At 49.2% G+C, this 26,835-nt stretch overlaps 1 protein-coding gene and 1 long non-coding RNA gene across 3 annotated transcripts; one reads left to right on the forward strand and one right to left on the reverse strand.

Moving 5' to 3' along the window:
- Positions 1-12,145: 12,145 nt before the first annotated feature.
- HAND2 (heart and neural crest derivatives expressed 2) lies at positions 12,146-14,475 on the reverse strand. The gene is made up of 2 exons (XM_017816493.1): positions 13,901-14,475; positions 12,146-12,866 (listed from the first exon to the last, which is right to left on the reverse strand). The coding sequence occupies exons 1-2, from the start codon at positions 14,453-14,455 to the stop codon at positions 12,768-12,770; spliced, it is 654 nt and encodes a 217-aa protein (XP_017671982.1). The 5' UTR covers positions 14,456-14,475; the 3' UTR covers positions 12,146-12,767.
- On the forward strand, positions 13,903-21,234 carry LOC108498143. Of its 2 annotated transcripts, none has more exons than XR_001875080.1 (3): positions 13,903-14,005; positions 15,887-15,979; positions 21,115-21,234. It is a non-coding gene; the product is annotated as an uncharacterized LOC108498143 (long non-coding RNA). The 2 variants fall into 2 exon arrangements; XR_001875079.1 differs by lacking the exon at positions 13,903-14,005 and adding an exon at positions 15,268-15,457.
- Positions 21,235-26,835: the final 5,601 nt, after the last annotated feature.

Here is a 26,835-nt window from a genome sequence, read left to right on the forward strand (position 1 = left end):
AAAGAAAAAGAAAAAGAAAAAGAAAAAGAAAAAGAAAAAGAAAAAGAAAAAGAAAAAGAAAAGACCCACACATGCCAGCCCTTCAAAATTAAAACAAGAAGCCCTAAAGTATTCATTTTGGTATTAATATTGTTTAATATTAAAAACTTCGGGAACTTCAAAAAAACGTCTTGAAGGAAAAAGAAGGAGAAAAGAACTATTCTCTGGAAACCATTTGTTCACAACTCGAACTGTGCCGTTTTGGCTTAGAAACAGAACTCGAGACGCCCAATCCTGTCCCCCCTCCCCCCAGCATATATCTTTTCACCACACATTTTAAAATAAATATCCTTACGAGTCTTTCCAGAATGCCTCCTTGTTATGAATTGATAGGATACAACATACCCCAGCTGTGTGCCTGGAAGTTGGGATTTAGCCCTTTAAATGCCAGGACAACATCTGCAGCGAAAACAATTACGGAGGGTTCGCCCCAGTCCATTGGGTGCTACCGATGGGGGCTGGAGGGGCCGCGCCGCCGTGAGAGGGGGCTCCACGGGTATCCGGCACACGGGTGGACCCTCGGGTGCCAGGGCAGCTCCGCGGAGCAAAAGGTGGGCAATTAGTGGGCTGGGTGCAGATGACGCCGGGAGAGAGCCCCCAAGTAGGCGATGGAGGAAATAGTACTTTTTCTGACTCTCTCCGCAAGCTCTTTTAATTTTACAGTGCCTTTCGCCCCGCTGTTCAGCAAGTCAAAATACAACCAAGTAAATTCAGTATCTAGTCTCCAAAGAATTTAATAAAATAGCGAAAAGATTGCCAGAGGTCTCCTTGGAGGTGTCCAACTTGGGAAACAGGGGTCGAACAGACACATTTTTCGTCCCAACGCAAAATTAATTCAACCTCGAAGACGTTTTCTTAGGACGCTTACTTAGTGAAGTTTTTCTGTAGCAAGAAGAGTGCTTATCATTACAAAAATCTCAGAAAGCATTTATAGCGTGATCTTGTGTCTTGGAGTTTATAACAGGTGTCAGAGCTCTCTTCGAGAATGAAATACACACACACACAAATACACACATATATATATGTGCGTGTGTGTATATATGCGCATATGTGTGTGTGTACCATTAAACAAAATGACCACTTTGTTTCAAACCATATGTGCGCAAAAGAAACATCAGAAAAATGTTACCGTTTTAAACACCTTCTATGCCTATACAGCTCAGACTCAGTCAGAATATATTATATGACCTTATCATGTTTCAAACTCTTTTTCTTGTCGGTTTTAGTGAGACGCTGCCGGGGAAACCATCATTGTACCTCTTTAATAAGCTGTATGCTTTCAATCTTAGGTTACTTAGGTTAATCTCTTTAGGGTTGGACAATTCAAAATACCTTTGTTTTCAACAATAAAAAAGACATGAGAGTAATGGAATTGCAAATGACGTCAAGTATTGACATATATTACGATAATCGGCCATCACAAATTAAAAAGTACGATGAAGCATGTGCTTAAAGTGATATACCTTTAGAAAATGAGCTGCAATTAGTTACTGTCCCTTCTGGTCTCCCTGTATCCAGTGTGATATTCCCTTCTTACAGCCAAGAGCGGAGGGAAAAATAAATTTAATAAAATCTCGAATTCGTTGTCCGGCAGAGAACATTATTTCTAACAGCTTTTTCACAGAGTAGGAGCCAACGACCGAAAAATCCCTGAGGAGTGAACCCTTAACCCAGGGCAATGCGCAGCTTTTTTATCCATGCCCCCCCATATACGTTGATGTCCACATATTCTATTCCTACGGCCAGCACTTAAATCTCCATCAGCTTGCTACTCTGGGTAATGGAGAGACAGCGTGTATAAAACCGTTGAAGCTCCATAAATTTTAAAAACTCTGTGTTAGGATAATTTTTCCTTTCCTTTGGCACCCCGCGCTCGGCGAGTGCAGACGCCCACCGTGCCAGGTACGGGTTGGTCAGGGGAAAGGGGCTCGGAGGCGGGCGAACCTGGGTTACCTGGCCACCGCCTCCTCCCACCGGGCGATGTGAACGAGGAACTCCCGCCAGGACACAGCCCGGCACCCTCTGCCCGGGTGCGCAGGGAAGAGACGCACCCCCGTCTGCAGAAGCCTACGCTCCAAACCACGGGTTTGTCTCTCTTCCCTTTCTCACCGGGACCCCCACTAGAGTCAAGCCGGTTTCCCAAAGGCAAAGTGCCTGTTTCGGAGCCCTTTAAATCCCAGCCCGGCCCCAGGATACAGCGTACACGAGGGAGGATGCGTATGCATCTACGCTGCGGTCGATTCAAGGAGGAGCAATGAAATATTGAAAGTGCTCGCAGCTGGCAGCTCACCGCAGTGCCCACGGAAAGGCGGGCTCCGGCGGAGACAGGGGGTCCCAGTCCCCCGACTGATGTCCGCCCAGCCGCCCCGTCCAGTGCCGCGAAGCTCCGGCAAAGGAGAACGGCCTCTTTTTTTTTTCTTTTCTTTTTTTTTTTTTTCTTTTCCCCTTCCCAAGAAATGCCGAATCCACGCGCAGAAAACGGCAGAAGGGGAACGAGCGACTGCACTGTCCTGCCCCTGCGCTCGCCCAGGGCTCGGCCATAGCAGCTCCCCGAGCCTGCCTGCCTCTCCCCTCTCCCGAGGATGGATGTGCTTCATGCCCCTGCCGCGCATGGAAACCCAGGCCATCCTGCGAACGACATGTTGCCTAAATAAAGATAAAACATCACAGGCTTTCCCGGTTGGTCTCAATGACTTGTGGATTCCTCCCCACTCCCCACCCACCTCCCTGCCCTCCCTGGCACACGTACAATGATAGAAAATGGTTTTAAATGACGAGGGGTCACGTAGAGCCATCCTGATCGTTTAGTAAAAATAACAGAGCTATTATAGAGCTGAAGGAAGGAGCCAGGAAGTTCACCCACACATGCTTCAATACAGTGCCTCGACTGAACGCAGACGCATAGGCAAACATATATATATATCTATATATAGATAGATAGATATCTATACTTGTATATGTATGCATATGCAGAGGGACCGTCCCATGTGACTCCGCTCAGCACACTCTCATTAGGCCCCAAATGCACACGTGTGTGTACAGATAACAGTGCACGCCCATGTATGTAGGAGAGGGGGGGACGTGGAGGGGCTGCTTGTGTCTTCGGGATGGAAATGCACATAAACCCTTTTATGAGAGCTCGGGAGACAGCAGTTTCTCACTAACGTACTTTTTTTTTCTTTTCTTTTTTTTTTTTTTCATCTCTATTGCCGAAAACTGGAAATAATTAAATTCTTTAAAGGTTTACTTTTAAAACCGTGGCTGGAGTAAACTATGATTCAGGTGTAAATAATTACCAAAGTCATGAAAGCGGCAACTGCTACATGTGGTTTATTCATTGCTTTCTTTTTTTTTCTTTTCTTTTTTTTTTTTAATCGTTTGATCATTTTCATCCCTAACTGTCTGCCAAATTCACATATTTGTAATTTACTAAACTTTATCTTTCCTACCAGGATAGGGATGTTGTACATTAGTTTCTAGACCCGTCCTTCCCTGCCCTGGTGCAGAAGCCTCGCTGGAACAAACTGGATGCTCCGCAAGAAAGGATAACGCTATTATCCCCGTATTTGGAAAAGCTTTCCATATCAGTTTAGAGAAATTACAACTGAATAAAAGATGTTTCCCCTTTCATAAACGCTACCAGACCTACTCGATTTTAGACGCCGGAGAAGAAATGAGTTATTAAAAGGAAGAAATTGTTTAAACACAATAGATCCTTGCCCAAATGAAAGCACTCCCTGGGGCAAGACTAGCAGGATTTGACCAGAGAGCATGCAAATCAGAAGGATCAGTTAAACGAAAGCCTTGGAGAAACAGGAGAAAGGTGGACATATAATATACACCCTGTAAACAAACCCCCAGGATTGATTTCATCCCCGTTTTCTTCAGCCTGAGCCTGCCTTTTTTTTTTTTTTTTCCAACACTACGATTTCAACCCATTCATCTCTTCAAAAAGCCATGGTGGAAAAAGGCAGGAAAACTATCTTTTTTTCTTGCCTATGTCTTACTTTAAAATATTTTTGCGTAGTAAGCCACTACTTGAACATGTTCTGGTGTTGTAAAAGTGTTTTTTATCAGGCTGTAAATCACTGTCACTCTGACAGGGCAGCCGGAAATGTAAATCACACCGTAGAGCTGAAGTTATGAAAAAGTTTGTTCCCTTTTCTGCGTCCCAGGAAGATCGTGGGGCTGCTGGATTGGAAAGGGAGGGGGAAGGCTTGTTTACTATTTTCCTTCTCCACCAAACTGTTGGCTCCACGGTGCCTGGGACTTTGATGAGAAAGAATGGACAATGTGCAGAGTCCCTTTCTATGACACCCAGGCCACCGCCACTTGGGAGGTCTTTTGGCCTAATGCAACCACAGCTAACTGCTCCCAACAGGAGGCTCTGTGGATCAGGCAGGGTCACAATTATACTTCTGCTAAAGGCAAGACTTGCTCTTAAAAAAAAAAAAAAAAAAAAAAAAAGACAGAGAGAAGGGGAGGGGGGACGGTTGAATTAAAGCCTTTCAATTAATCTGGGGAAGGAGGGACCGAGAGCGTGGTTAGTTGGAACCTTTTCCAAGAGGCATGAACATAATCAGGTTGCATCCCCCCAGAGGGAAATTTTGGGGAATGAGGTCCGGGGCGCTTTGCATGGGGTTACTCCCACCGCAGGGCTGCCACGCCAAGTCGTCTGTCGGGAGCAGCATGCCTCCCCCGCGTTCGTGTGAAGTGTTTTGGGGTCTCATCCGCGGGCGTCAGTCCTCACTGGTGTCAGACATTTCATGGGCATTAGTCCTCTGAGATGGGGAGGAGAGGGGTATGTAGCCATAGTCAACAACGAGCCCTCAAGCATCACCCACTTGCGCGGAGGGGGAGAAGGGCTCCGGGAGGAGACACCACATCTCCTTGGCCTCTGATTTCGGCACTCGGGGGGCGCTAATATTTTCTAGGGATGGGAGGACAGGAATGTTGAAACATATGTCTCGAACAGGGGGACGAATTTCCCGGCGCTATTAAAACCCGTGCCTCTTGCATTTACGCGAAGAGGTGAAAAAAAGCGGGAAGGATGGAACAGGGAGGCCTCCAATCTCGGCCGCTTACCGAGGTGGCGGCTGCCGGTGCCAGTGATGGACGCGGCGCCTCCGGGTTCGCAGTTGGCCAGTCCTCCTGGTGAGCCGGGTGGGTGTGCGCCCTGCGCCGCCCGGCTACCCTTCCCTACTCCGTCCGCTCTCCCTCCTATCCCCGTATAAAGCCCCGAAATTCACTCCGCTCCGTTACCACTCCTGGCAGCCCGAACCCCGCCGGGCCGGGGACTTTGGGCGGATCCGGCTCCCGGCTGCTGCCTCCTGCCGCGGCGGGCGGGACAAGGAGAGGGTCTTACCTTGTGCCCCTATTCCCATCCCCTCCTAGCGCCTGGGGCAGAGGGACCCTTCCGCCGCACAGTTCCGGGCAACCCTTTGCAGGCAACGAGATCCGACCGCGGGAGCAGGGACGGGCTCTGGGGACCACCCCGGTCGCCCGTCTCGGCTCCGCTCACTGCCGCCCACCGCTTACCTGGACCAAGATCCCTGTGCTCGGCGACGGGCTCACAGCGGGACGTAGGCGAGAGGGGAGGCCTAGGCCCCCTGGGTGGGGAAGGGCCCGGTCACGGACCATCTCCCCCCCACACCCCAGAGAGATCCGGCAGGAGGAAGAGAGAGGGAGGAGAGAGGAAAAGCCTTTTTTTTTCCTCCCGTTTCTCTCCTCATTTGAGCCGAAGTGACCCGCAGTATCTGGAGAAGGTTTTTGAAGACGTTTGGGAGGGAGGGAGAGAGTTTTCTGCTGAGAAACTCAATCTGCCATACAGTAGCGGCTGCATCTGGGATCTGTCACCGCTGACAGCACCACAGGGCACAGACATGATCTTCCGCACAACACTGCAACTCCCCAAAATACCCTTCTCTCTCCCAAGGTATCTGCCGGGCTGTATCACTCTCCTTCGCCAAAAGGGGGAAAGCAACCTGAACTCCCGCAAACAAACATACCGAGGGGAAGGCGAGACAGAGAAAACCCCTCTCCCCCTTCCCCACCGCGATGCTGAACCCGCGGCCGGTGAGGACGCAGGGCAAGAGGCGATGTCACGCTCCGAGGGCGTGCAAAGGCCATAAATGTCCTCGCGCGGCGAGATTCCCGGGACTGACTTTAATGAATAATTTCGGAGACAGTTATGGCTTTAGGTAATTACAGCGCGGCTCTATGAAAACCAGATTTGGCAGAAAGGCAGTCAAGGCCGAGCCGTGCGCTTCGGCTCTCCCCTGCTGGCCTGCTCCAGACACCCACCCCCACCCCGCGTCGCCGCTCGAGCCCCCGGACGTCCACGGCCTCCTGCACCCCCCCAGCTGCCGGGGACCTCCTTCGGGCAGCGCTGCCAGGAATTTTGCGAGGGTTGGAGGCTTGTGGGGGAAGCACCTAATATTATTATTATTATTTTTAATCTCTTCCGCCTCCTGTATTTTCTGGCAGCACATTTCATTGTCTTTTAGGCCAGATTTAAAAAAAACTTCTCCAGGTTTGCACGAGTATCTAGCTTTTAAAGAAGTTCATTATACGCAGCTGTTTCAGCCTATAGCCACATATGGCATGCAAATAGGGACCCCTATAGGAGAGTCGGCCTCTCTATTACCCCCACATGTTTGTTCAACAGACAGGGCCGGCAAAACGACTCTACTGCTGTACATTAAAATAGAATTATACATTTTTCTCCCGAGTCCTCTGGGCAACTCAAGGGCTTGTTCCTGTTTTGAACAACCTCCACGGTTAGCAAATGAACGGCTCCGAGATGCGGGCACGCTGATCTCCATTTTTTCGCTAACACATTACTGCTGTTCACAGAAGCCCGCTACTGGCGGTAGCCGTACCTAGCCCCCAGCCCGCTGGGTTGCAGACCCTTGTGCCTTGCCCTGCTTCTCCCCAGGGTTCGCCCTGCCTTCGCCTATGGGAAGAAGGCTCCAGGGTCGGAGACTCCCAGGGGAAAGGTACCGGGGCGACAACCTCAACCCTGCCACAGAGCCGTCACCAGTCAGAGCTCTCCTGTAAAGCCCAGCGATGGGATTTTGCTGGGATTTTTTTTTTTTCGATTAGGGTTTGTTTCATAGGGTTATTTTTTTTGCTTTTACGTCTACATTTTTTTTTTTAATTCACTTACCCCTCCCGACCCCCGGGGTCGGTGGCTGTGGCGGGAAGCCGAATTCACAGCATACCGTTTGCACTGATTCAGAAAGGAAATAGTTCCTTTTCCTTTCGAGATTAGAGATAGACACAGCGGAGCGTTGCGGTATATTAGGGGTTTTATTTTATTTTATTCTGCTGGAACAAAGAAATAGAAGTATTTTTAATTTATTTTTAAGGTCACACGGGGCTTTTTTTTTGTTTCCTTTTCTCCCTCCTCCTGGCAAGCGTATTTTACAGCGAGAATTTAATCCTTTAGATAAACAGTCTAACATTATCTTTTTCCTCTGGAGACTAAATCAACTGCTTTCTCATCCACACACCACCCCCACACCCCCGCCCGCTCCTTCCTGGTAGTAGCATTGATTGTAATGTACAGCTGAACAAGTGTCAGCCGTCCAAGAGTGCTAACAGCCAGCGGAGGCTTAAGTTGTATTTATTCAATTATTATTTTTTTATCTCCTTAGGGGAAAAAAAATAAAGAGTGGTAGGACACATAAAAAAACCGTAAAGTTAAAAGTTTGTGAAAATAAGAGTAGCAAACTTAGTCTCGGAGCCCCGCGAGCCAGGGCTTCCAAACTGGCTGCTCGGCGTTACCGTCAGCCAGCCCTAGATCTCAATTAGAGGCAATTCATTAGGATTTAATAGCAGGTGCAAAGCCATCTCCTCGCCAGCAGCACTGCCGTTTGGGTAGGGAATCGTCTTGTTTGAGAGCAGCCTCCAACTCTCCCGGCTTGTTGTAGACCTGACTACCACTTTGGATAGCGGGGTGTCGGCGCGCCTGCGACTGCCCGCACGTAAGCGTTGCACTTTGTTTGGCTAATTTCTCCCTGCCAAGACATAAGGTGGAAATCTGCCTGGTTCGATATTTACTTTGGAAGACAGCGCTGTGAGCGAATGCGCCGGGAGAAATCGAGCTGAGATAAAGCAAGAGCTGGGTTGGGATTTTGGCGGGGGGGGGGGGTGGAGCTGGGGGTGTGGAGGAATAACACCGCCCGCGGAATGCACCGTTTTTGCTTTCTCAAAGTCTCAAACAGACAAATAAACAAACAACCTCGGCGGCAAACTCCATAAGTGCCGGAGAATTCGGGGGCTCGAAATTGGGCTGTGCCGAGGAGCCCCGGGGAGGGAGTGTCGCGTCCCGCTGCACCCGCATCCCAGCTGGCGGCCGCGGCCGGGCCGGGGCTTGGAAAGCGTCGCCGTGATTACACCCAAGTGGAGAGCAGGATGGCTCCGAGCCGTCTGATCTGACGTCAACATGTCTCTAGCTCCTCGCTGCAAGATAGAGGGAGCAGAGCCGGGGGAGGGACGGTTCTAATCATTCCCAGATGTCTCTAATAGCAGATATAAAGACTTATATAGTGTCTGAGAATAAATTTGTAATCAATGCTCTAAAATCGCATCATCAAAGCAATGGTATTTCTAGAGGCAAATGGGGTTGGGGGAGGGAAAGCTGTGGAAGAAGGAGACACACACTGCGTTGGTTTGGAAGGTGGAGAGGGAGGCGCGGGATACGCCAGAGAGCCGCTGGCCCTGCGCATCACCCGGCTGTGCTAGAATTTATGTGAATGTATAATTCAGATAACAACTCTGCTTTACTCTCCATTGTGACAAGCTGAAACAGCCGAATAGTAATTGACCAGTTAGAAATAGAAAAGACTGTAGCTGGTTTGCAAAGGCACGTATTTCATGGCCCACCGAAAAAAATTCCAAAATTAAAAATACATAAAACATCGATAAGCCTCTCTTTACAGCAGAGGGGATTATGTCTGTAAGCGTGCAGAATGCGTTTCCTTCCCATCGCTGCTTGGAGGTTTCTTCTGTGTGTTTGTGAGTCGCCGGGCGAGTACGTGTGAAAAAGGATTAAGGTTGGGTTTCCAAGCGCAAAAAGAGGATATTTTGCTTAGAGGTTTTATTATTAACCTTCTCTCCCCCCCTCCCCGGCCACCTTTCAAGCTCATGCTGTCTCCACGGCATCCCCTGGTCGTGTTTATATCCCTATATTTGGCCGCGTATGGCCCGGCGGTTGTTCTGGGGGTGTCTGCGGCTTGACCAGAGAGGCCCCGTTACACCTTTTTGACAACGACAGCAAATAAGCACTAATTATTGCAATAATCTTTTGACTTAGACAAGAGCTCCTGGGAACGATGGGGGAGTGGGGGTGGGAAAAAAACCCAAATTCCCCACAATAAAAAGCAAAACGAAAGGGAAAAAAAAAAATAGCTCCACCACCGTTTATCTCCCTTGCCTGCAGGAATGCAGGCATGGCATCCACACTCGATAGCAACGAGGTCCTATAGGGGTCCCGCACATTGCTGAAAATCCCCCAAAACTCAGTACTGCCGGTTGCCGATGGGCTTGCTGCCAGCGGCGGGGTACAGGGCCGGTCCCTTGCTGCGTCAATGTTTCCCAAAACCAGGACGAACTCTTAAAACCCATGCTTCTGTCTGCCCGAATCGAACACCCTCGAGGCCCCCGGGGGCTCACGCCGCGGCTAGGGAGGTCCTTGCCTCCTTCCGAGGAGGCAACCACTCTGTTTCGGGCATGTAACCGGGCCCGCATCCCGGGGAAACCGAGGGATCGGTCCCTGGGAGGGCAGGGGAAGAAGGATGTCACCCCAGGGAGGTTTGTCGCTGTTCCTCTTCAAGGGGAAGAAAAAAATTAAAATGCTATGTTGCTTGAGACCGAGTAGAGGATCTCTCCCTCCCTCAGCCATGAAACGAGGCCATTCATGGGTCCATGAATTCGTCTGCAGTGACAGGGCTTCAGTGACCCATCTGCTCTCCACCGGTTCTCTGTTCTCTCCACTCTCTTCCTCCCCGCACCCGCACAGAAAAGTTGTAGAGTGGGAAAGGCTACCGTCCCTCCTCCTACGTGCCTTTCACCTCGGTAAAAGCTCCTAAAAATATTTTGGCCCCGAGGAATTACCGGACAAGTCGACGGGACGGTGATGCCCCCGGGTGCGGGCAGGGAGCGGGGCGCAGCGCTCCATTGTTATCAGGCCTCGGCTCCGCCGGCGAAGAGCTGAGGCCAGGGCACTGACATCCCCATCTACCATCAATTTACCTTCTGCTTCCCCATTTAGCTTTTAACGTCAAACCCTACATTTTTGTCGGCTCCGGCCTGTCTAGGGCTCTTGTGATTTAGCTGCGGGAATGGCTGCTCCTGAGAAAATAGCAATATCCTCGTTAGTGAGCAATTAAAAGAGGTAGTCCGTAGTGGATCCAGAGGAGCTCACGGTTCTGATAATCTGACGTTTTAAAAATGGAAAATTATTGAGGGGGAAATATCGGACAGGCGATTCGGAGATTGCATATCGGAGCGGCCCGCTAGCCCCCGGCCCTGCCGCGCATTCCCCGGGGGAACTGTAGCCTGGTAACTCGGTGAAGGGAAGACACAGCATCTGCAGAGAGGCTGCCCGGAACCTGCCGTACCGCAGCATTCGCAGCCACCCCTCTCCCCTTTTATTCTTTCGTGTACCGCTATAAAGAAAAAATAATAGTTGTTTGAGCAGAGAATGGGGAGTGCGAGAAGCTCCAGTTCATCAGCTGGACAGCTAATAGGCAAATAAAAGCAAACAAGGGGGGAGATTCTTCTCTCCAAGTGTTATAAACAGAGGCAAGTGCCTGTAAACACAGACCCACGCCGGAGAGCAGAGCCGGGCTGCCTGACCCGACGGGAGGGAGGGCACATCACTTTTGTCCGGTTGTTGTAACCCCGCAACCTCCCCACTGTCAGCAGGGGCGACTAAACGGCGCAAGGGCTCCCTTATCTTTTTATGGGCGATTGCACATCTACCTACGCTTACACCAGATCTCGTCGGGAACCACTTCCTTAGGCGCGGCGGTACGGGAAGGCAGGCAGGTATGAAGCCTTGGACCTGAAGAGAGAGCCAGCTTGGTTTAAACTGAGATTATTTAAAATACGAGCCCGAATTTCATTATGGAAAAGGTGGAAAACTTTATGCTTAACCAGGAATGGCCAAAAATACCTAGAGCAGCTTCCTTATGTGAAAACCTTTTAATTTTTCCCTTGCCTGCCTATGATACAGAAGCACGCCACACATTTTCCAGCTCTGAATGTCTGCAGCTCGCCCTGGTACTGGGGAGCAGAAAACTTGCAGACCTAGGAACGGGACCCTTGTAAAGGAGTCTATAGACAGGGAGAGAGATATAAAGGAAGAGAGATCCTGTTGAGAAAGCAGTGAACCTACTAAGTAGAGCCAGAGCATGGGCTGCTGCAGTTTGCAGTTAGATAAAAAAGGTTAAAAAAACCCTGTACTCGCTGTAGCGTACTGGAAACGTGCAACCCAGGAGAGTTTTAGGAACCACAAAGTTAATATTAAGTTCACCATAGCTCATTGTAAATCTTACATATTCCCTACAACACCATCACCTCCTCCCCTCGTACGCCTCCGCAAATCCCTTGCCTTGTTCTCTCTTTATTCCTTGACGTAAAATTACCTGCTACATAATCACTCCGAGAAAAGCCCGCCGGCCTCTCTCGCCTGCCTCCGGCCTCTCTCTGGGAAGCCGCCCCCGCGGTCCTCCCCCGCTCCGGGCCCGCGCCTGGCACCGCCGCCGCCCGGGCTCCGGCGGCAAGAAAACCGCGCATCTCTGCTATTCCTGACCCGCCCGGGGTTTGCACCCTTGTCCATTTCCCGTTCGCAGTAGGTCTCCTGCATGGAGAACACCACCACAAGGAATTCCTACTCAGCTGAACTGCCGGTTTCTGTTCAACACTCACGGGGCTGAGAGATCCCTCCCTCTACCCCTCCTTTCACTCAGTCATTTGTTTAAAAATAAACTTAGGAGCCATCTTTATAATTTAGTTTACTTCCGAATATTTTAAATATTATGAAAAAAAAAGCCATAAACAACGCTGTTATTCAAAACATTTTGAGGTATAAAACATAAAAAGATTTGGATTTTCTTTTTTTTTTTTTCTTTTTCTTTTTTTTTCCTTTTGTTTTGTAAAAAACACACACAGTGGTTTATTGAGTACTTACAACGTTTACACCTTCAATATTAATTAGATTCCACTTTTCCCCTTACGGACGGAAGTGCACATACCCAGTAACTGTTGAAAACATCTTCAAATACTGAACGACCACAACAAAATTACAACACTAAATACCGAGTCAATCGAAACATTGGTGCAACTGCTTCTGTTGAAATATAGCTTTATAATCCCATGAATATTTATATCCAAAAGGCCAAGTATTAAAGATACACTTCACATACACACTAATGCCAGGGAGGGATTTTTTTTTCCTTTTCTATAGTTCTGTTTTCCCCATGTGTTTTATACAGAGCAAATAACATTCACGAAACATTTAGAGACATTACCCCTTACCAAGCTGGAGTTTCCTCTTCATATATGGAATGCTTTTTCCCTCTCCTTCAAATATCCACATTTTGGGGGGGGTTGGGGGAGAAATTGCACATAAATAAACTGGACGATTCCAAATACAAAGAGTCCTCAGAGAAGAGCTCACTACCGAGACTAAGAGGACGGCTCCTCCAGTCCTGTCGTGCTCACTGCTTGAGCTCCAAAGCCCAGACATGCTGCGGCCAGCCAGTCCTCCCTTTGGTTTTCTTATCGTTGCTGCTAACTGTGCTTTTCAAGATTTCGTTCTGGGGAGACAGGATGCGAGGGAAGAGAGAGAAACAGGAGGGGGAAAGCAGAGAAAAAAAAGGTTAGATATATTCCTCTCCTTTCTAGTTCGCATCTGCCCTGTCTCGAGATCGAAAACTATGAGGAGACCTGAGCTGCTGTCGAGGCCTGCGGGCTGCAGCGGACATACCGGGGCCCCCTCCATGGGGTCTTGCCGCTGGCGAAGCAGCCGCCCGTGGGAGCGGCCCTGTGTCGTGCGCGGTTGCCCGTGTTCCCGGCGGAGGCCGATCCCCGCTCTGCGCCATCCCGCTGCCCTCCACGCCTGGAGCACGGTGAAGCGGGCTGGAGGCTGAGCGGCGCCAGTCGTCCACGGGGTGATGGGGATTACGATAAGGTCTCCGCTAAACCATACCCCCTTCCTGATTGCGTGGAGAAGATGGGCACTGGCACTTATCGAGGCAAAACATCGGATTCGCGACCAGCCCAAATCTATGGGAATCAACCACACGCAAGCGTGCCATAGGGCCTACACGAAATCGGGCTTGCGCTGCCTAAACTGACTATCCCGTAAAAAATAAAAAAAGTTGAAGCGCCGAGCGCAGGGGCAGGAAAGCCTATTGCTGCGAACCTCGTACTTGCCGACGGTTTAAAGCCGTGCTGGCTTAGCAGATAATCATGCCTCCAGACTTTTATTTAAAGAGAGAGGAGGCTTGTCTCCTGCGGGATCACGGTTTGGGATCCGGGACAAGCAGTAGCCCGGGAAGTAACCTCCCCGGGGGGCCCTAATGTGTCAACGTTTTCCTCGCGGCTGCTCTCAGCCTCCGGTTCGGATTCGGACGCCGACGGCCGCCCGCGGCTGTGCGCTGTCCCGCTTTTGGCCCGCAGTTACGGCCAGGGACGAGTGGGACCGAGGTGTCTCCCATGGACATCCCCCGACCACTCTGCTCAGCCAGGCGCCGGGAGCGCCAGGATAGGGTGCCGGCCGGCAGCCGAGCAGCCTCCTCTCCGCGCCTCCCCTGACCCATCCCGCCCCGTCCCGTTCCGGAGCACTGACCAGCTCCTTCTTCCTCTTCTCTTCCTTCACGTCTGTCTTCTTGATCTCTGCCTTGAAGGCCTCCGCCTCCCCGTTCTGGTCGTCCTTCGCCAGCAGGTCCATGAGGTAGGCGATGTAGCTGGTGGCCAGACGGAGGGTTTTGATCTTGGAGAGCTTAGTGTCGGCGGGCACGTTGGGGATGCACTCCCTCAGCTCCGCGAAGGCGCTGTTGATGCTCTGAGTCCTGCGCCGCTCCTTGCGGTTCGCCGTGCCCCTGCGTTTCACCGGCCGGGGCCCCCCGAGCCCTGGCGGGCCGTTCCCGGGCGGCACCCCCCCGTAATGGGAGTGGTCCATGCCCGGCGCCCCGTTGGCGTACTCGGGACTGTAGGACAGAGCCATGCTGTAGTCGGGGGGGGACATCTCCGGGTGACTGCTGATGAGCCAGCCGTGGAAGTAGGGGTTCTCCTCGTGGCCGCAGCGTGTGGCGGCGGCGGCAGCGGCGGCGGCGGCGGCAGCGAAAGGGTAACCCTCATGGTGCACCACCGGGTGGTGGGGGAAGCCGCCCACTAGACTCATCCCCGCTCCCTAGAGCACCCCACCCCTCCCCCCCAGGGCCCCAAAACAAAGGTTTCCCCTCCCCGCCCGCCCCCCACCCCCCGCCGCAGCGGCGGGAGATGCTGCCCGCCGCTCGCCCCTCAGCACTGTCCCGCTGCCCGCTGCCTCTCCATAGGGCGCTGCTGCAAAGTCCCCGCGGGTGCCCGAGCGATCCCCCCTCCCCGGGCGCCGCCGCCGCCGCTCATGCGTTGTGCCTCCACCTCCTTCTCCTCCTTGCCCAGGGCCGGGTCTTCGAGGAAGCGCACACAGAAAAAAAAATAATAAAAAAGCTATGGAGAGATGTCGACCAAAACAAAACGGCTTGGCTTCCCAGCCCGGGATCTTCCTCGCCTCTTTCTTCCCTCCTCTCTCGCCAAGTCCGTCGCGACCCGGCCGGGTGGTACTTACACGCGGCCCCCCTCCATGCGCCCCCGGTTCGGGGCGGGCGGGCGGGCGGCGCTCCCCTCTGCCCTGCGCGGCGGCGGGGCCGTCAGTGCCTGGCGGGCACTCGCATCCCTGCCCTGCCCGCCACGGGGGTCAGCGCCCCGGTGCTCCTCTGGGACATCCGCGCCGCTCTGCCGGGCGCGGCGGCAGCGGGGCTCGGCGCGGCGCGGGGCACTGGCAGGGCTCCCCGGCCCAATCTCCATGTACAGCTACATGTTTAGGGCCGCTCGGGTTAATATATGTCGTCAGAAGCGGCGACCGCCAATGGCCGCGGCGGGGGCGGGGCCCGCCGCCCTCCGCAATAAAACTTTTTGATGTTCGCTCTGCTAATTGCCGAGCTCCTCTTTTAGGATTGGCTGCCCCTCCGCATCCCTAATGTAATTAAAACAAGGGGGGGGAAATTATCATGGAGGCAGAGGTTAATGCAAGTGTTTAGCAGATGCCTTATAGTAAAATCTACATTAAAAAAGATATTAAAAAAAGCAATAACAACCCCCCCCCAACTAATTAAAACTTAAATATCGGATAATCTCAAACCAGGTACAGTATGGATCCAAGGAATTTCTTGGCAAAAATCTATGTGAGCACTTGATAGGCTCTGAGGTTGCTTTGGCAAAGTGCTTTGTGCCGGTCCGGTAGAGGAACAAATAAAACCGGCTTCGGAGAACGCACTCCATCGGTGCCCGGTTGTGACAGACATGCCCCAGCAGCGCTCCGGCTTATACTTGTATTGCTGGTTAATATACACAACGAGATTGTTAGTTCCCGTGAGGCGGGGACGAGGCTACTCTGCCTCGCCTGTCACCCGACGTGCGACCCGGGTTAGCACGGGCTGGCTCCGGCTGCGCGGCTGCTGATTGACCGAGGGAGCGAAGCGCTCGGGGTTTGGCCGGGGACTGTGTTTTTTTTCCAGAAAGAATTGCTTTGAGACACTAACAATAAGTCTGACTTTAACCAATTCTTTTCCAGCTTGCTGCCTGCGCCTATGCATCTCCACCAGTGTTCACCCGAGTGATTTAAGCGCCTGAAATGGGTTTCATGCCTCTTTAACTGTTATGATCGGTAAGTAACCGAGTATTTTTTACAGCATGTTCCGAGCTAATTTTCTAGCTTTTACTAAAAAAAAAAAATATTTCACCACATTCCTGCTTCTGCAATAAAAAAAGCATCTGCAGAAAGCAGGTTTAGTTATCGAAAGGGAGTAGTTAAATGTTTGTTTAACGGCCAGGCCAGGAGGAAATGTTTCGTAGCTATTTAGATGCTTTACTTCGGTAAGCTTGAAGACATTACAAAAGAAAAATTGATCTCAAGCTGCAACTCATGGATAACTAGGAGTCGAAGAGAATTGTTGTCATCTTCAAATGGAACCGAGCATTGCTAAATAGCTGCGAAATACCAAATACCCAGCCTTAGCTGCGCTGGCTGACGTCTAAGCTGCTTCGGTGTATATTACAATGCAATTTTACAATATAGGCAGAGTGGAAAACTGTGTCAACAGGAGCTGAGAAGTCATAAATTAAAGAAAGAGAAAGATAGAGATGGAGGAGTCTGTGAAAGAAAGCAGCAAGAGCTGCAAGTCCAATTTCTGCAGCAGTTCAGTGTGCTCTGCGGCCCCACTGCAGAGTCGGTGGGAAAAACCGTAGGGGAAAGCGCTGGGTGCTGGGAAGAGGGCGAAAATCAACTCAGTGCCCGGGTAGAGGAGGCAAGCTGAGCCCGGGCGGTCTCGGCGCGAGGAGAGGCTGCCGACGGGCTGGTCGTCGGGGTGCCGCCGGGACACAGGGGCTTGTTGGGGCCCGGGGACTTTGCGGGTGAGTCTGCGGGCTCTCGGCAGAAAATGCCCTGCAGGCAGTGGGCAGTCTCCGCAGACGAGACCGTCCGCCAAGGAGCAGCGTGCTGCAGTACTGGGGAGCTGGGTTCGTCGGGGAAATACCAAAGGCGAAGTGCGGCGCCGGCCCCGCGGTTCTACAGGACGGGGAGTGCAGAGCTGGACTTACACAGTGAGGAGACGTGCACGGAGCACAGACACGCAGGCGTACATTTTATAAGCATATACACATATGCGCGAGCGTCTGGGTGTAAACTGAGTACGAAAGTGAAAAACTAGTCCAGATGTAGAATTGATGTATACACACATATATCTCATACGTACACACACATGCTTGTGACCGACTGATGCATATCTGTATTTATATACGCATACACACATATGTATATATTGTATTATCCTAAGGAAATAACGTGTCTGCAGGGCAGATTTTTAAATTTAAGGAAGGACCTGGGCAGACCGTGCAGGCAGAGCAGAGCCCCGGAGCGGCCAGGCAGCATGCCTCTGCTGCTCGGGATGCAATATCTGCACAGCTCAGCCTGAAAATCCACCCAGATCCTGCAGCGGTTCTCCAGTTTTATTTTGCTGCAATATTTACTTGATGCGAAGAAGAAGTGGGCATTGTCAAGGCCTGAAAGTTATATTGGCTTGCAGACGGGATTGTCTTTCTTTGCACTCTCCCTGTTTGTGTAGGAGCTTTCCAGTATACTGCAGGCTGGACTGCAACTGTGACAGTCTCTGTGGCAGGCCACTACGATCACTCCGATAACATCTCCCATGATGAAGGAAACGGAAAACATGAGACAGAGAAAAAGTAATAAAATGTACAGGAGATATCGATCAGAACACCAGTCTCCAAAGCTAGCATCATTATTGCTTAATTAACTTTGGAGAAAGAGGGTCTCTAGATAAAGCACCCAGCAGGATCTTATATTTTCCTCCTATCCTATCCCATCAGTTGTTATGAGTTTTATAAATCGAGTTTTAGAGCAATTTAACTCTTGTGCCCTCCCTCAGCTTTTCACTACTCAGGATGCCCGATCATGGGTTGCAGCCTTTTCTGTTTGATCCACGCGTTGAAAGCCGCTTCAGCACAAAATACCTTTCCCAATACTATGCTCACAGTCCTCTAAAAAGCATTAGTATCTTGCCGACCTTCCATTTTTTGATTTGAATAGATTTTTTCTCGTGCACAAATCACATGGGGAAAAAAACTCAACCAAGTAAGGAAAAAAAAAAAGAAAAAAAAAAGAAAAGAAAAGAAAAAGAAACCCTAGTCTTATGTCACTTTATTTCCCTGCCAAAATGGTTGCATGTTAGATGGCGATTTATCCGAACTCTGCTGCCAGACAGGACTTTCCTAACTTGCTATAATAAAGAAATTTTGGTGGTGACTGTGCTGAGGCTAGTTTTCTCTTCCTCTTCCCGCTTTTTAAAATTTATTTTGTTTTGTCGGGGGTGGGGAGGACTGTATCTTTGCTTTTGCCTTGCCTTTGTTGCCTCTCCAGCACGACAGCCCTCCCAGGGCTGAGCGGGAGGATGGGGCTGCCCTTGCCCCCCGATGGGTGCGCCGCGGCGCCCGGGGAGTGGGCGGCAGGAGCCCGAGGAGTGGGGCAGCGGCGGGGGGTGGCGGACAGGGTGTCCGCTCAGCGCCACCGGGGCCACCCGCTGCCCTGCCCCGGCGCTCAGTCGCCGCCAGTCCGCTTATCGTCAGGTCACTTCTCTCCTCCGGGCCAAAAGTAGGATGGGAGTTGGGATAACAGAACAATAGAGCTGCGCTCGCTCCCCCCCCCCCCCCGGTCTTATGTGAATTAAGCTAAATTGCAAATTAAGCTAATTTCTCCGAATCAGTCGGGAAAAAACGCATGGAAACGGGTACGAGGTACCTACGCTGGGTGGTCGGAAACCCACATCTGCTGGGGACGCCTGTGCTGGCTGGATGGGAGCGCCGCAGCCACCCCGCGACAAGCCCTTTGAGGAGCAGGCCGGGGGCAGAGAAGCGCCTCGCTGATGGCTGGGCAGCGAGCCTCCCTTTCATTTACTTCTTTACCGCACCTTCCTTTTGAGGACGGTACGATGCCGGCGGGGCGAGTTTGGGCAACTGGACGCCATCCGGGACAGAGCAGCGGCGGGAGCGGCGGCCCCGCGTCAGCATTACGGTACCCGGTACCGACCACAGACCCGCCTGTCCCTGCTCCTTGCAGCAGCGCCGGGATCTCCCTTCGTAGTTTTCATTAAAGCAAAGAAACAGACAGACACACTGAAGCATCCCAAGGGCAGGCACCCTGTCCTTTGCTTTTGAGGCGCTGTCCTAGGCGGGCAGCCCTCTCGACGGCTCTCCTCCCCTTAGCTCCCAAAGCACTGGGGTGCCGATTCCCTCTCCTGCCTCCCAGCTGCCTACCACATCGCTCAAACACCCGGTGCACGGCTTCAAAAGCCGAGACGCGTTTGAATTTATAGAGTGCGTGATGTCACTGACCCGGGACCAAACGTGTTAGAAAGTGGTATCGTTCTCGAATGGATTTGGGGACGCTGGAGCAGCCCGTGTCCCAGGGCTGCAACGCATCCTATCCCTGGGCCATTGCTTAGGAGTTCGCGAGAAGACCTAAACCCGGAAGAAAATGGATTTTTTAAAAGAGGCACGGAGAAATATCATTTGAAGGTCAACATGTCAGTGAGGGTTAATGAAAAGGACTTGTGCCTAATGGGCCTGCTTGCACCCTCTCTTGCGCTCACACAACCTGGATTTCAACGTCCAGGGCAGTGGGCGGGATCGGGCCCAGCAGGCCCGGATTAATTGCTGCTGTTGGAGATGGAGAAACCCTGGTTTACGTTACTAATATCGGTGATGAACGCCCACATATTACAGGCATGGTAATCTCGCAGCCGTTCTGTATACAGAAAGAAAAAAAAAAGGAAAAAGATCAGGGACGAGAAAAACCCAAGATACTGACCATTTCGTAAGTCTCAATGAAGTCTCAATGATTGGCGGTAAGCACGGGACCCTACGCGCTTGACCACTGCATGTGCAAGCAATTATTCGAGGATTGCTTATATTTGTGACTGAGGATCCAGAGTTGCATTTAGACCCTAGACAGGAATCACAGAAAAAACCGAAAAACCTTACGAACTCCAAACAAGACCCTTTCTTTGTCAGAAGAACGGTAATAAAGACCTTACAAAATTCTGCGGTGAACGCAGTGTGTCTCTATTTATTGGAATTGTTATACAGATATCTCCTATACATGCGCATGTATAAATACGCACATGTATACAGAGAAACATACTGTTTTTCCGTGTAATATTGTTTGCATTCCCAGAAAAGAGCATCTTAAGATGCTCTTGAGCTTGACTCTGACAAAATAGCTCACGAATAGAATTGACTTAATTAATGAATATTTTGTCCTCCATTATTTGAAGTTCTGACATCGGAGGAAGAAAAAGGTTAGGTTGGCATCATTGTGGGTTTAGGCTAACCAAAATCAACACTTTTATTGTCATTTTTCATGGAAAGTCTCCATTTAAAGAGGCTGGGGTTTAAGAAGCATTCATAGATCAAAAGTAACCTCGCTCGGCTTAAAAAAAAAAAAATCCCACTGGAGCAGTGAAAATTAACTGCAATTTGGCCCTAACTACAAGCCCCAAAATGTCGGTGTCGTCCTGCCGGTGCCTCCCGCACCGTGTACCTGCTGCACTGCACCCTGCTCCTGCTTGCCCGGGACTGGCTTCAGGACAGGAGCTCGTCTGAAAACTCAAAGGCTGAGTTCTGCAAATGTCGTTTGCACACTTGGTGGAAGCATCAGCTCGTACCGCAATTCCTATATGTGTATCTCGGTGTAATTGATCTGGCTGAGTGAGGTCTTTCTGGTAATTTGGATACACCAAGTCTCCAGTTAATGACATATAATCAGCCTTTAGGTCGCTTGGTCATTCTCTTATTACAAACCCCTCCTGCTCTCTCTGATCTCCTTTCAAACTAAATTTCACACAAACAAATAAAGCAAGACAGGGACAAGTCCTTAAAATGCAAGAGAGAAATATTGGAGAATTGCTCGTGGGGAACTATAAACACTTTTTAAAAGAAAAAAACCGAAAAGATAGGACAGAACATCTTATCGAGAAAGAAAGCATTGTATACAAAACACGGAGGGAAAACCGGTCTGGCTTCTGTTAAAAGTGACATAAAATTAAAATAAAATAATTACAAACAGAAATGGCATTACATAAACAGAAGACCGGAGACTTTACAAGAAACGTGCGGCCGCGTACTGTAATTTGTTCGTACAGATGATACAACCTATCTGTGGATACGTAAAATGTTTATTTGCTTCACTGTAGCCGGAATTTTTTTTTTTTTTACTATTTTTTTCAGGAAAGTTAAGAAACCGGAAAATGGAGAACTGAGTGTCATGTACCTCCCCAGACCTGCAGGAAAACTGAGCCGCGGCCAAAACCTGGGGGTGTAAATGCGACAACAAAAATAAATATTTTACATCACCGTGCAGAACTTATTTTACTAAGTCAACACTTTGTTTTTCTGCTTTTCACTATTTCTTTCCTCTGGGGAGAGACAATGCTCACTTTTTATTAGGTATACCCTAAAAGTTTATTTTGATCCCCGTCCAGGTGTATATACACACATACGTATATACATACCTATATATATACACACACATATACAAGATGAACAGGCTGACGGTGATGTGTGAGCAGAGGCTGGTGCGATGGCCAGGGAGAGGGGCAAGCAGACATGCTCAAGGTAAGATGCCAGGGTCTTGCAGGTTACAGGCAGCTCATTGAGAAAGCAAATCCAGTTTTTCCCAACTAAAGATGATTTATAAAATCGAGAGCGGGGAGATCTCAATGTCGTTCAAGTGTTAGCACTAGGAGAAAGCAGCCTGCAGAAGAGGACTGTGATCCACACTTCCTCACAGGCATTAGCGCCTTTCAAAATATTATCAACATGCGTTTTACAAGAGGTCTCTCTCATTTGTGTGTAATACGGGGCTCAGACAGGCGCTAATTGAGCACGTAGCGTGTGTGAGGTTGAGAGAATGAGTGTCGGGGCAGGCTCACACAGTGAGAGAAATCGGAACGATGGATGTATGGAAGGGACTGTCACAGGCCCCTGCACAGTGCTTGTTGGTGTGAAAAATATCGTTTCTTGTTCAATATGTTCCCGGTCTTTTCAGCATTTCCAAGGGCCTTTTTTTTTTTTTCCTGCTCGCCCTTTGCTGCTGGGTTCAAGCATCAGCCCGTAGCCACCCGGCGATCCGACCCAGTACATCAAATGCCATCGGGGGACAGAGCCCCGACGCCGATGTCCCCGTGGAGCGCACTCTCGGGGGCACGGTCCGCCCCCTCCGAGAAACACCGGGGATGCTCAGCCTTGCCCCGGCACTGCCCCGGTGGGGCCGCCTCCACCCCTCCCACCGGCTGGTGGTCGAAGTGCTGAAGGCTGGCGGGGAGGTGGCGGGCTGGCCCCGCTGCCCAGCGCACCTCCCGGGGGAGGGCGGCTCCGGCGGCGCCCCGCGGGCGATGCCGCTCCCGGGAGGAGCCCCGCCGCGATGAGGGCGGCTGGAAAGGGTTAAGCGCTTCCCCTCCTCTTGCTAGAGCCCCCTGAATGCCACTGCTTTCCTCTAGAGGTCTCATTAGGGAAACCCTAACTGCTATTTTCAACGTTTCCTCAATCAAGCGCCTTTAAATAGAGCTCCACAAACAAATTGGCGGCAAAAAGCGCAGATCTTGTCACGGGCGACGCCGATCCAATATTTCACTCTTGTTTGCTTTGTAATTACAACCTGGCTTGTGGCTACCGGTACACCGGGGTGAGCTCCCCTCGGCCCCCCGGCCTCTGCCGTACACCCCGCAGACACCTTTCCCGGGGCAGGAGGTTGAGCGGGACCGCCCACAGGAGCCACTGAGCGAGCGATCTTCGGTCAAAATCAAAAAATCAAACTGAAAAGCAGAATCTCCCTGTCCAAATGCCGAGTTGTGTTTTGTCTGGGTGTTTTGGGGTTGTTTTTCTTTTCCCCCCCATCAGCTGCTCTGAAGACACGAGCTATCCAGAAGAAGAGATTTTCCCCGAGCACCGCCTTGCCCTCCATGCCCATCTGTCCCCACAAAAGGCAGTCCGAGCGGTTCGTTTGCTCTGCAGGCTTCGCTCCCCCTCTCTCTGTTAAAATGCTCTTATGATTTGTTCTATTTTCCACAGCCGCTTATTCTTGTTTGAACAAAGATGCTTTAAATCTTCGTCGGGAAGAATAAAAGTTAAAACTGCTTGGACGGGTTCCTACAGACTTGCGGGCTGGTGCGGGTCCACCTCGGTCCCTGCACAGCGACCCCTCTGCGCACATTAGGGTTCGAGAAGCCTCCTTACTGCGGCTCGGGATAGCAGTATCAGGACAAATAGGAGCTAATTCGATTATGTCTGAAATCCGGGATGTAACAGAGGGGAATTTGGAGTTTATGAACTAAGCTGCTGTATTTGCTTTGCTATAAACCATCGAGAATATTTTATGATAGAAGGGAACAGTATAACACAAAAGGGAAATATGACAATAAATCTATTTTTATGGATTCTCTTTAGCAGCAAAACACAAAGATTCAACGGTTTTATGACTCAACTATTTTGCAGGTACATCTAAAGATACTTACATAGAAAAGAAGACCACATATTCCCCCCTCTAGCCCCTCTGGATGTCGGAAATCCAACTCTGTCCCCCTCAGTTCAGTGATAAAATTCCCTGTGACTTCCATGGTAGCAAGGCTGGCACAAGAATTCACATCTGACCACTGCAGGGATATCAGGGACACTCTTCGATTATTTATGGTGCTGCTGGCACTACCCTTTCATAGTTTACTGATATACAAATCTTTCAGTCAGAAGCAGTGCTCCACCTTCCATATCATTAGGGTGTTTTCTTTCTAGGTACTCCAATATTATTGAGATTTGAGATAATTTATGCATCCATAGAGATAAAATACTTTAATTTCATAGGGATAATTTTGTTGGGTTTTTATTTTTTTTTTTTAGAGAAATGATTCACATGCTAACATGAAGATAGGTAGTTCAGGGGAAGGATTTCCAAGTGGCAAAGGGGCTAATGCTCCTTGAAGTAAGTGCAGGTTCTACATATAAATCCCTCTAAAGATTTAAATCCTGGATGTTTTTTCAGAGTCATATTCCACCGTAAAAAACATTTATACATCCTGATATTATTTCATTCAATGCAAGCATATTTGCATCTATGGTGCTAGGCACATTTTTTTATCTATTTCCACACCTTTTTTTCTGTTCTTTCTTATGACCAAGTCCTGATATTGCTTACCCTGAGCACCCAAATCCAGGTTTAGGTCACCTAGCGAGCAGGGAATAGCTGGTAGGTCCGGTGGTCTGCTGCTGGGCTGCAGTGATTTGGAAGTGGAGATTTTGAAACACTTGCTTCACTTATCTCACAGTGCAGAGCTTTTCCTATCTCAGCACACACACATGCATGCAGCATGGTGCTTTCAGGGACTGGTCACTTTCTAGCAGCTATGAAAGCAGAATGCAGATGCAGTGTATGCAGTTAAATATATTCTTTTAAAATAAGTCCCTTTAGTTAATTTTTTTTCTCATGTGCTGCTAAATGAAAGTCACACTGCTTTTTTTCCTATACATTTTTTTTTTTTTAAGTAGAGTAGGTAAGTAGATTCAAGGCCTTGATTTTTTTAGGAAATGTTATAGAATGATCAGTTCAGATATCTCAATCCAAATCGCATGTGGAATAACACCTACAAAACACATCTATGGGAAAAAGAAAGATCACAAAAACTTGCAAAACCAGACTTCATGAGTACAAGTTGAGCTGCTTAAAACAACTGCTCATCAGAGTGGCACCTATTTCTATGACTTGAATTTTTGCATGTGCCTACTTTTGGTGGAAAAAAATTGTACATAGTCAAGCTAGCTCATATACCACTGCCAGTCTTGCACAGGGAGGCAGGGCACAGTACAGGCTGATTTTACTGTTTCTCATGGGGCAAAGTAGCCTGGACAGAGCTCCATTCTGTTGCACTAAAGGACTGCAAGCACTTTTTTGCAGTCACTTCAAGGACTTTTACACTACACTGAAGTCTGCTATACAGACAGAGTACTAGGAAAAGTGAATACTGTATACGCATACATTTTTGCTTACCTGGAGGCCAGAGTATGTCCTCCATACCCAGGAATCCACAAGGGGCTTCTGATTCCATTTGTGTACTATTCATAAAGATATGTCCTAGCTTGTAAAAGCTGTACATACCCATTTTTTTTTGTGATATGTGCGTTGCAGACATCTGGGCTGCATGTGTGGAAAAGTAAAGACACACACTACGAACAATTTTACATGTGCAGTTTTCCAAGTATGGATCTACGGGTCTGTAATATGGCACATCTACAGTGCAGAAAATGACATTCTTCTGCAAAGGAGGGCATTTAAAGTGGCTTTCAAAGAAAAAAAATGCAGCATTGTTCTTGGTAGCACAGTTAGTAGCAGTTTATTTCTCCTTGTGGCTCCTGAATTTTTCTGTAAACCCACCATGATGGAGTGTTATTCCTAAACAGCAACATGCACACAGCAATCAAAATATTTCAGATATTCATTTCTGTAGGCTGATGTTATTAAAATTAAAAACATCTGCTTTAAAGAGTGAAGTTTTCTGGATGTAAATGCTTCTCTACTCCCACAGTAATTTCAGCTACTCAGGAAAAAACGTGATCCTAAACAGTCATTGCATTGTTTGACACAGTAGCAAATGGAACAATGCTGCCCTTAATGTTGTTGTTGTTCAATGGACAATTGATATTGGATAAAGGTTTTCATCTGGGAACACTTTTCTAATACCTCTGTAGGTAATGGGAGTCCTATTGCACACTGCTCTGTGACCATCAGGCCCTGCATGCTGGGCAAGGTTCACCCTCGTCTCACCAAGACAGCTTCTGAGAAGATGCGTTTGTGCCTACGATAGGCTTTTAAGTGCTTTTCTGTTATCAGTTCACTGACACAGTTTTGCAGCTGAGGAGATCAGTGAATGGAACCCCAGCTGCTTGTGTTTCCGATGCTATCACCTAATCCCGATTAGAGGTAAGAAATTCCTCTGCAAAGTCAGGGGAGAGAAAACTTCTCCCTTTCGCACGCCCCTTAAAAATCATTGTGAAAATCTTTGATTCTTGTGTTAGCTTCTCCTACATTGAAGCTAAACTGGGCATGCCTATTTAAGAATGAGTAAACACTGACTACCACATAGCACATTGATTGCTGTGCTAATGACATAAGTGCAATGAACATCAAATATGGAGTTGCATTGAATGCTGTGGTATTTCCGTGAGATATTTTGTTGCTGTTGCCAGTTGGGCTGACCCTAAATAGAGAAAAACCCCAGAAGCTGCAAAAGGTAAGTATCGATTCTGCAGACACAGGAATAAATTAAAATGGAAGATAATGCAGGGGAGGACGCTTCCCTAAACTACACGTAGGTGGGGCATGACTAAGAAAGTACTATGTGACATGTGACTGTGCACAGTGTTACCTGGAAAGATAGAAGTTAATGTCCCTTTCTTACTCCAACTCCTTATAAATCTGCCACTGGGTAAACCTGGGTGTATCAGAAATTATGTATAAATGGAGACCTTGACAAAATATCCATTACTGTAAACTAAGCAAAAAACCACCAAGTAACTCAATGTCTATCTATCTTTTAGAGAGGATTATAATAGCCAATATTCAATATTTAACATATAATATTAATAGTTATTATATATCAATATATAATAACAAATAATTCAAATACTTTTCTACCTTGTGAGAATTGATACTTCCTGTGGATTGTAGCTAAAAGAATATGGAGACAGATCCTCTCTTAGTGGCCTGCAAGACCTCCAGGCCATTTAAAATCCTGATTGCCACTACACCTTCCCATAGTTGCTGTTAACAGGAAATTTAGTATTTTTAGGATGGATACTATGAAGTTATAAACAAGATGGAACCAGGACTTTAGGTTCTAATACTGTTTATATCCTATATGAGTTGATAAACACACCTACACATACACGTATACGTATATATAG

This window comes from Lepidothrix coronata, unplaced genomic scaffold, assembly GCF_001604755.1.
Source record: "Lepidothrix coronata isolate B3197 unplaced genomic scaffold, Lepidothrix_coronata-1.0 Scaffold56, whole genome shotgun sequence".
NCBI classification, from domain to species: domain Eukaryota; kingdom Metazoa; phylum Chordata; class Aves; order Passeriformes; family Pipridae; genus Lepidothrix; species Lepidothrix coronata.